The sequence below is a fragment of the Apium graveolens genome, chromosome 10 (assembly GCF_009905375.1).
Source record: "Apium graveolens cultivar Ventura chromosome 10, ASM990537v1, whole genome shotgun sequence".
Classification (NCBI taxonomy): Eukaryota; Viridiplantae; Streptophyta; class Magnoliopsida; order Apiales; family Apiaceae; genus Apium; species Apium graveolens.
In genome coordinates this window covers 169,659,934-169,670,862 of record NC_133656.1, presented here as the reverse complement: position 1 = coordinate 169,670,862, position 10,929 = coordinate 169,659,934, and the positions used below count along the sequence as shown (strand labels likewise).

The window sequence follows — 10,929 nt, the reverse complement described above, 5'->3', positions numbered from 1 at the left end:
ATTCGATTTGATTGTGCTAAACACTGTATTCAACCCCCTTCTACAGTGTGTGTCACCTAACATATTAAATTCCCATTTGCACTTTTTTTTGAAACAAAGTAATCGATTTTCATTAAATCATCAAAGCATCTGACAAAAGCGTCTCCAACAAATACAATGGAGGAGACAAGTTAATAATGAAGCTATTAAGCTCACAAGGGTATCTAGCCAAAATATGGACTGCCTTGTTTGCTTGCTTCCTAACAAAAACTACCAAAACACATTCTCTACTACTGATTATATTTCTTCAATGCTGCACCAGGTGTCCAATCTCCAGCAAGTTCAAACAGCCTTTACTGATTGCATTGACACTAAAAAAAGAATCACTTTCAATATTGATAGGTCCTTTCAATAGTGATAGATCCTGATGGGAGATCTTCAATCCGTAGCAAACCTTCAAGGATGGCATTTGTTTCTGCCTCTGCTACTTTAACTGACCCTGCAAAATGTCTCGTCTTTCCTGCAATATACTGCCCCCTGTCATCTCTGAGAACCAGTCCCACTGAGAAAGAGTTTTGTGCTTATTTGATAGCAGCATCAACATTCAACTTTCGATAACCCAGCTCTGGTTTAACCCACTTTCGTTCTTGATGTTGCATGACTCCTCTCTGATTCAAACCAATTGCTTTGCGTTTGTTGTTTGCATAACGCCACTCCTTTATTTGGGTCATACTCCAGTTCATGGTAATTGCTGGAGACATGTTCTTGTTCTCGAAGATGCGCTTGTTCCTGGAAAACCACACCCTCCAAAGCACTGCAGAAATTCTCCCCAGATTCTCAGCCGTATCATTACTCAACTTATTTATCAACCATTCTGACACATATTCCACATCTCTCGTATCATACTCAAGACCCACTATTTTCCAGCATTCTTGAGCAAAACGACAGTCGAAAAACAAGTGTGCCAAATGCTCTATATCTCCCACAGACATATTACACCCAATCGGCACCCGTACTCCTCTGTGTCTGAGGAGATTTGTAACTGGGACATTGTTACGACAAAACCTCCACAGGAAAAGTTTGATCTTGTGAGGGACACTCAAACTCCAAATATTGATAATTTATTTGATAAAGTATAAAGTATACCCTTATTTATTCGATAATTACAAAAAACCACTAAAAGTTTAATTTAGAAAAATATTAGTTGGTGTTAGGAAATCAAACTCAAAAGCGAGACTTTCAACCACTTGTGCTAGATTTTCATTTTGAACAAAAATAAAAATTCATTTTTAATATTCACAAGTACCCTATATTCTATTAAATTCCTGTTTACTCTTATAATTTATTTAATAAGGCATAAAATTTGTTATACAAGTACCTTAAAATCACATTTGTACCGACTTTTTACCCCAAATTTAACCATAATGGAGAACACATCCTCGAACAATTAGCATATACATAAAATATTATAAATGGCTTATATTAATATTTTTTATAATACAGATATATTTAATTACATTAAGTATGTAATGATGCAAATATTATATTCTACTAAATAAAAAATTGCATCATCTATTATATTCAACAGGGATATACAAATTCTTATTAAAAAGAAATTAGTATGAATTAAGATTGTTTGGGTTAAAAATATTTTATACTCGGATTGACTGATATTAATTTGAGTTTTTGGCTACATATTAATTATGAATTAAATAATTAGATAAATTTGTTAGTCCCTTAACAATATAGCAAGAATTACAGAAGGGGGGTTGAATGGAATTCTTGAACCTTTTTCTTGAAATAAAAATGTTCAACTCGATTATGGATATATTTGTTTTGATTAGCACAATGCGGAATGTAAACTTGAATGAATCAAAACATAAGTAATTAAAAACAAGAGTCTTTAAAAACTTTCTGGTGGATTTAAACAATTCCACCAGAGATATATTTAATATATCGAGAGGCCTCTGTGTGCAGAAATGCTCACAGCTGCTTACAAAATAGAACTGCTAAGAACACAGGAAATGCTAAAGATAGTGCTTACAAAGATTTCTCTGTTGTTGTTTCTTAGCTATCTCAGTTATTTTTTTATTTGCTACTCTCTTGGTTTATATATTACCAAGATTACAAAGTCAAAAGAACTGAACAAATATAAAATCTAACAGTCTTGATCTTTGCTGCTTTTTATCCTCTATTACCCAGTTAATGGGCTTCCACAGTGTACTTGTATCCAACTCAGCGGCTGTGTGTCAGCTTTCACTGTTCAACTGATGTTTGAATCTTGATATAATCATCTGTCGACTTTCAGATCATCCGTCGATGACTTAATTGATCATCCGTCGACTGCTATGTTAAACATCCGTTGATAGTCATTTTGATCATCCGTCGAAGCTTTGTTAAACATCCGTTGGTAGCTATTTTGGTCATCCGTCGAAGCTTTGTTAATCATCCTTTGGTAGCCATTTTGGCACTTGACTTCATTTCACTTATACAGAATTACAAGACATTGTTTATGTACAGTTAATCAACCTATTGTGCATATCTAGTTAAAGTCAACATGACTTATATGCTACTACAGATTCTATACAAAGGTGCAAACAACGTTGTGCTACAAACTTATTATAACATAAGCTACTCACTCGATGGATAATAAGTTAATCATCCGTCGGGACTATAATTCTTATCCGTCGAGTGCTACATTATTTCACTAAGTAAAATCTACTTAGATGTTTTGTTTAGGTAATCATCAAGTACACAACATATTCACAACAATCTCCCCCAATTTATGTCTACTGGAATTGTAGCCATAAATTAAGAGATACTTGATGATAACAAAACATCCTAAACATATATCTTTAAAGATAAGTAGATAAAACTGAAAGTGCTTCAATTTAAACAAAAATGTACAAGGTTTGGCTCACAGTCAGTTCAAGATGCTCCTCTAGTCTGAGCAGATTTTTCTAGATTCTTGAAGGTCTGGATCTTCTTTCAAGCTTTCTGTTGTTTTCTTCAATTTGATTCTGGAGCTGTCTGTGGAATTCTAATTCATCAGATTCTGAGAGATCTAACATTTCTTGCATTTCCAAAAGAGTCTCATTGCTAGAGATACTCAATTGGTCTTCTAATCTGAAGAATCTTCTCACACCCTTGTCATCCATGAATTCCATCAGCCAGTAGGGCCTTAGATGCACTCTTCTCCCTGTGTATGGGATGATAAGAGTTTTGGGTAGTGCATCTTTGGCTCTAACACTCCTTAGCTCTTCAATCTTCTTCAATACTAATCTTCTTGCAGTTACATTGAACCCAAAGTTTTTCTTGAAGGATGAATAGACTTTGATCAACACAGCTTGGCTTTCTTGAAGTATCCTGTGAAGAGGCCACTGAATCTCCCTTCCCCCTTTGTACTTGAACACCAACCTTTGAGGTAGGTTTCTGTATGCATCAATTGCCCTTACCTCATCCAGCTCCTCCAGATAAAGGTTTAGATCTGAGAATTCTTTGATGTCACACAAGTACAAGTAGTCTCCCCTGTTGACCTTGGGTTGAGCTTTGACTACTGACTCGGATTTGAGAGGTGACAGCTTCACTTTCTTGACTGCCCTTGATTTTGTCCTTCTTGGCTTAGTAAGAATTGGCAAGTTGAAGTCAAGAATTGGTAATTTATCCCACTCTATTGGCTCATCCTTTGGCACAATAGGCTCTCCATGTATGTTTCTGTAGGGGTCCACCACCCTTATGTCTTCAAACACCACAGAGGGCTTTGATGCTTGAGTTTCAGCTTGAGTGGATTCCTTTGGAAATTGATCTTCCAATTCCTTGTCAACAACATCCAACTTTCTTTTTGTTCTTTTAGCCAGTTCTTTCTTTCTTGGGGATTTCTTCTGTTTTTCAATCTTCTTCTCTGATTCAGTAGCTTGAGATGGTTGAGAGGGAATTTGTTGAGAAGAATTCACAGCCTGTAGCTTGGCCAAGATAGCAAACTGTTCTTTCTTTTGTTTAGACTTCTTTGCATCTAGAGCAGCTTGCCTCTTTTCCTGCTTCAATCTGGCTTTTTCTTCTTCCTTTGCATGAGCAAATTGTGGATGTCCAGCTACCACACAAATTTCCTTCCCATTTCTGAATATCTTTGCAATTCTCTTTCTTGAGGCTGAATCAGCTGGATCTTTGTAGAGGAGAATAGATCTTGACAGAAGCTTCTTTTCATCAGGCTTGGGTGTCTCATACACAGAATCCATAGGGTTCTTCAAAGATAACTTTGGATAGTTTGCCCTTGGTTTAAGAATTATCTCAGCCTTTGTAGTCTTGATGCAGGAAGATTGTCCTTTCTCCAGATAGTTCATGCTCATCTCATTCACATTGATTGGTTTGACATGAGAGTGATGGATGGCTGACTGATCTGGTTCCTTGACTAATTGAAACTTTTTCCGTATTTCCTCATCAATCTTTTTCCAGTTGATCAGAGTCAACTCTCCTTTATCAGCATCTTTCAAATTTGCTGCTGCTGCATTTATAAGATCTATACCATCTGCAACTGGTGGTTTGGAGATAGTAATTGAAGGTACAATTACTTTGCTGATTTGAACTAGAAGTTTCTCCCCCTCAGTTGGACCTTTCTCCCCCTTACTTGATTCTCTCTCCCCCTTTTTGTTATCATCAAGTGGAGGAGTTAGGCCTTGTGCTTTAGCCAGTTGCATAAGAAGATTTGTCTGAGTCTGTTGATTTTGAAGAAGTAGAGCCACTGAATTCTCAATAACCTGAACTCTGTTCTCCAGCTTGGCTATCTTCTTGTCAGAATCTGATTCTCTCCTTAATCTTAGTAATAGATCATGCATGGTACCATATGGCATTATTGAATCCAGCTTCTCAGAGTTATATGTCTTTAAGTCAGCTATCTCCTTTTTCAATTCATCCACACTGAGATTCTGTCTTGAGTGTTGGATCTTCATTAAATGTAAAAAGTCTAGGTGAGCTTGAAGAACAGCCTTGGTACCAGCATCTGAAGCTTCCTGAAGGGCCTGCTGAATAGCTATCACTTATTTTACCAAAGACACCTCAAATTGCCCTGGTGTAAATTCCTTTGCCCATGCCCATTCAGGTAAACCTAAAGTAGAATTTGGGCCTTCAGCTCCCCCTAAGTTCATGCTTCCATCCAAAGAACCAGAGTCATCATCATCAGAATTTACTCCAAATTCTTCAGATGGCTCTCCAGCTTGAGAAGGCATTCTGTTCACAGCAGCTTTATCTCTTTGAAGAGATTCTATGGTGTGCACTAGATTCAAAGTCTGCTCTGCCTCCACATTGCCCTGAGCAGCCAACAGTTGATAGGCTGAAACAGGGTGAGTAAAAGTGTCAGCATCCAAGGAAATGTTATCAATTACAGCTTTGTAATGTTGCTGAAATTGTCTTTCCTTTTCAGCATCATCCACAATCATTGACTCACTAGCAATGGCTGGTTCCATCCTTATTTCTCCAGTACCTGCCTTTCTCTCATATTCTCTCTTTTGTTGCATCAGGGTCTCACCCTGGCTCCCCACCCTCACAGCCTCAGCTTCACCTACTAAGGTGGGACTCCTCTCACTTACTTTTGCCAATCCTGAATGGATGGATTGCTGAGATTCACTCTTTTCCTCTCATTTTGCCTGGGAGCAACCCAGCCTCTCACTCAATGTACTCTCCTCTCTCAGTCCTAAGAGTGATTGTATTACCACCAAATCTTTTGCACTTGAAATTATTGAAGTTTGAAGTTGTGCAGAGACACTCGACGGATAAGTGATATCCGTCGGGTGAGTGGTAAAGCTATCCGACGGATAACTGCTGTTAAGCTTATCCGTCGAGACACAATCACTACTCGACGGATGAGCAATATCCATCGAGAGAGTAGAAATGAATGAGGTGGGAAGATAAACTATTGTTGACTCTGTGTTGATTGAAGTTATTTGAGGCACGGATGTCACAATAGAATCAGAAAGAATTGGCAAGTGAGCCAACAAATCATCTAAAAGATGATGCTCACTTGCACTAGATTTTGGCTTCCCCAACAGAGTTAAAGAAGGGGAATCAGGAATTGAAGTGTTTATCATGTCCACTTCCAGTGAGTTAGTTGGTGAGTATTGTGTTTCTGTGGCTTCTATTATGAGAGATTTTGGCTGTGACTCCACATTTATTGGAGCCACATCAATCTGAATTTGAGAAGGTGCAGGGACTGTGTCTTTAGCACCAGTTTGCACTAAGTGTGTGCCCTGTGCATCCCCAGTTGTTTTGGATTTCTTCTTTCTAGTGTAAGTTTGGTGTGAGCTTGTGTCCCTAACCTTCTTGCCCTGTGCTCTTGGATGAGAGCTTTGTTCAATAGCCACATCCTTTGGGGAGGATGCAGCTAGAAGTGAGCTTTTGTCCTTTTTAAGCACTACAGTTTGTTGGGAAACTGCAGTATGGCTAGGCTGGGACTCACTCAACTCTCCAACCTTATCCTTGGGGCTTCTTTGATGTTCACCCCTTCCCTCACCTACCTTACCCTCCTTCACACTCTCCTCTTTGGCTTTGGTAGATTTTTCAACTGGTACCTTTTGAGAGATACCAGAGGGGGTTTTCTTTGATTTGGATTTAGAAATTGCAGTTGTTTTGGCAGCTTTGGTAGGCAACTGTTTGGTCATTGTCACAGTTGCTATAGCTATGCCTGAAGTCAAAGAAATAGAAGAGATTGGAATAGTTGAGGGCCTGGATGAACTTACCTCACTTACCTGAAGTGTCAGCATTACAGGAAAATAGAACATTGGCACATCCTTGTGATGGTTGGCTCTGTTCAAGTCTGCAATGATTCTTCTCTCTTGAACCCAACAAGCTAATTTGTTGTTTGGGTTCTCAAGTTCAATCTCTTGACAAAGATGGTTAGCCAAAAGCATAAAATTTCTAGCATAGTAAATATTCTTTCCTCTTTTGGCTAAGTCACCTAGTTTAAAACCTAACTCATACACAACAAGGTCACTGAAATTGTAATATTTATCTGTAACTAGCATGTATAGCATGTTAAGCATGGAAATGTTCACAGAATCAAAATTACTGATTTTTCCAGAAAAGACTTTAGTTACTACATCACACAAGTAACTCCATTCCTTCCTAAGACCTAGTCTTTTAATTTCACTTAGTTTTGCAGTAGGAAGTGCATAATGAATGGAATTGAGCATATTGACAATATCAGTGTCAGTGTGTGGTGCAGTTACATTATCATCAGGAATCTTGAAACATGCTTTTATTACATCACTATTGATACAGAAATCATTACCTTTGATGGTCAGAGTGATTGTTTTGTCAGTATAGTTGTAGATTGTTGTTGTCCACATCTCCTCAACAACTTCACAATAAATTGTGGGTGATTCCAGCATAGCAAAACTTAACTTGCAGTTCTTCACGAAGTCCATCATCTTATGATAGTCTTCAGATTGCTGAATCCCCTTATTGACCAAGGCAGTGAAGTTAATCTTCTCATAGATGAACCCAGTCTGTGACATGATTTTTACTACGGGTGTCATTGTTAGGGAAGAAAAGCTTGAAGAGAAAGAGGATTTTTTTGCTTGAGAGAGAATGAAATAAGACAGTTGAATTTGAGAATGATAAAAGAAAATGATTAGAATGAAATAGGCTTTTATACTTTGCTCAAACTCAATGGATAAAAATAATAAAGAGAAATAAATTACCCAATAGAAACTGCCTAAAATTACCATTTTAAAATAAACTTTAAAAATTCCACCCATTATCCGTCGTGTAATGCTTATAAACTGTAAGTATACTCGATGGATAATGTTCAGGGAATTAACGGTTAAGATTTAGACACTTCGACGGATGAGGATAAAATGTTATCCGTCGAGCTTTAAAATATTCCAGAAAAGTAATTGATTTTTATTTACAATTTGTATATCGACGGATGACTCAACCCGATGGATAATGGTCATCCGTCGAGAGACAAATTTTGACTTAGCCAAAATTTCATCCAAGACTAAAAATCAACTAAATTTCTGGCTTCTTTTCAACTTGCAAGAATAATTCAGATAAATTCAAGAGTAATTAAGCATACCTAACTCACTTACCAACCTAGAAAAGGTGGATTCATCCAGTGGCTTGGTAAAAATATCTGCAAGTTGCTTCTCAGTTGGAACAAAATGTAACTCTACAGTACCATTCATTACATGTTCCCTTATGAAATGGTACTTGATGTCTATATGCTTTGTCCTTGAATGTTGCACTGGATTTTCAGTGATGGCAATTGCACTTGTGTTGTCACAAAAAATAGGAATCCTTTCAACTTGCAAACCATAGTCTAGCAATTGATTTTTCATCCATAAAATATGTGCACAGCAACTGCCAGCAGCAATATATTCAGCTTCAGCTGTAGAAGTAGAAACTGAATTTTACTTTTTACTGAACCAGGACACAAGCTTGTCTCCTAAAAATTGACAGGTTCCTGTTGTGCTTTTTCTATCAATTCTGCAACCTGCATAATCTGCATCTGAATAACCAGTTAGATCAAAACCAGAATCTCTAGGATACCAAATGTCAAGGTTTGGTGTTCCTTTGAGATATCTGAAAATTCTCTTAATAGCTATCAAATGAGACTCTCTAGGATCAGCCTGAAATCTAGCACACAAACATGTAGCCAACATTATATCTGGCCTACTAGCTGTTAAGTATAGAAGTGAGCCAGCCATGCCTCTATAACTTGAAATATCCACAGACTTTTCAGTAGTGTTTAGTTCAAGCTTAGTTGCAGTGGCCATGGGAGTTTTTGCAGATGTGCAATCCATTAGATCAAACTTCTTTAAAAGATCAAAAATATATTTAGTTTGACTAATGAATATTCCATCACTAACTTGCTTAACTTATAAACCAAGAAAGTAAGTTAGTTCTCCCATCATACTCATTTCATACTTGCTCTGCATCAGTTTGGCAAACTTTTTACAAAGTTTCTCATCTGTAGAGCCAAAAATAATATCATCTACATAAATTTGAACAAGTATGCTAGAGCCATTCACATTTCTGAAAAATAAAGTTTTATCTACAGTACCTCTTGTGAAGTGATTTTCCAAAAGGAACTTTGATAAAGTGTCATACCAGGCTCTAGGTGCTTGCTTCAGTCCATAAAGTGCTTTCAGTAGATAATAGACATACTCTGGGAAATTTGGATCTTCAAAGCCAGGAGGTTGACTTACATACACTTCTTCCTCCAAATCTCCATTCAGAAAGGCACTTTTGACATCCATCTGATAGACCTTGAAATTGGCAAGGGCTGCCTAGGCTAAGAAGATTCTGATGGCTTCAAGTCTTGCAACAGGAGCAAATGTTTCATCAAAATCTTTTCCTTCTTGCTGACAATAGCCTTTAGCAACTAATCTTGCTTTGTTCCTTACTACTATGCCATTTTCATCCATCTTGTTTCTGAATACCCATTTGGTGTCTATTGGATTCTTTCCTGTAGGCTTGGGTACCAGCTTCCAAACTTTATTCCTTTCAAATTGGTTTAGCTCCTCCTGCATAGCTAAAATCCAATCAGGATCTAACAAGGCTTCTTCTACCTTCTTTGGTTCTTCCTTAGACAGGAAGCTACTGTATAGACATTCTTCTTGAGTTGCTCTCCTAGTTTGAACTCTGGAAGAAACATCACCAATAATCAGTTCAAAGGGGTAATCTTTTGTCCATTTTCTTGGTTGAGGTAGATTAGCCCTAGATGAAGAGACCTCAATGTTGTCTTGATGTGTGATTGAGTTTTGATTGCTAGAAACTCCCCCTGAGTTTGTGGATCTTTGATTTGATATTGGGGTGCTTTCTATGGGTGATCTGCCTTGACTTCCTGCTCCTTTTGATAACCCGACGGATGGTGAATTTTGAGTACCGACGGATGAGGCAGGTTGTCTTCCGACGGATAATACAGATTGCCTTCCGACGGATGAAGCGTTATGTAACTCGACGGATGTTGAGTTTTGTGCTTCATTTGTAGTAGATTTGTCTGCATTATCCTTAGATACTGTTTCTTGATCACTCTCATCATCACTTTCATCACTGACCATCTCAACATTGTCGAATTTGAGGCTCTCATGGTAATCTCCATCTTTTAGTCCTTCAATCTTTTTATCATCAAACATAACATGTATAGATTCAACAACAATGTTGGTTCTTAGATTGTAGACTCTATATGCTTTACCAACAGCATATCCAACAAAAATTCCTTCATCTACTTTAGCATCAAACTTCCAATTTTGATCAGTTTGATTTCTCAGAATATAGCATTTACAGCCAAAGACATGAAGAAAGTTCAGAGTTGGCTTCTTGTTCTTGAACAATTGATAAGGTGTCATGCATCTTGCTTGATTAATTAGAGAGATGTTCTGAGTGTAGCATGCAGTGTTTACAGCTTCAGCCCAGAAGTATGTTGGTAGTTTTGATTCTTCAAGCATTGTCCTTGCAGCTTTAATAAGAGATCTATTCTTTCTTTCCACTACTCCATTCTGTTGTGGAGTCCTTGCTGCTGAGAACTCATGCAAGATTCCATTTTCCTCACAAAATGCTCTCATGACATAGTTCTTGAACTCAGTTCCATTATAACTCCTGATTCTTCTAACTTTGAAATCAGGATGATTGTTAACTTGCCTTATGTGATTGATGATGATTTCACTAGCTTCATCCTTGGACTTTAGGAAATAGGTCCAAGAGAACTTTGAGAAATCATCTACAATTACTAGGCAAAAATTTTTTCTTTAAGATTGATAATATATTGACTGGTCCAAACAAATCCATGTGAAGTAGTTATAGAGGCTCTTCAATTGCTGAATCAAGTTTCTTCCTGAATGATGCTTTAATCTGCTTCCCTTTTTGGCAGGCATCACACAGTCCATCCTTTGTAAACTCCACCATAGGAATGCCTCTAACTAGCTCTTTCTTTACCAGCTCATTCATGGTCTTGAA

General features: G+C 37.6%; 1 protein-coding gene across 1 annotated transcript; it reads right to left on the bottom strand.

Moving 5' to 3' along the window:
- Positions 1 to 560: 560 nt before the first annotated feature.
- On the bottom strand, positions 561 to 971 carry LOC141691290 (uncharacterized). The gene has a single exon (XM_074496024.1). It carries the CDS (start codon positions 969 to 971, stop codon positions 561 to 563), a length of 411 nt encoding a protein of 136 aa, XP_074352125.1.
- Positions 972 to 10,929: the final 9,958 nt, after the last annotated feature.

Coding starts and splice junctions, on each gene's coding strand:
- LOC141691290 (XM_074496024.1), bottom strand. CDS start 971: ATGTCTGTGGGAGATATAGAGCATTTGGCACACTTGTTTTTCGACTGT.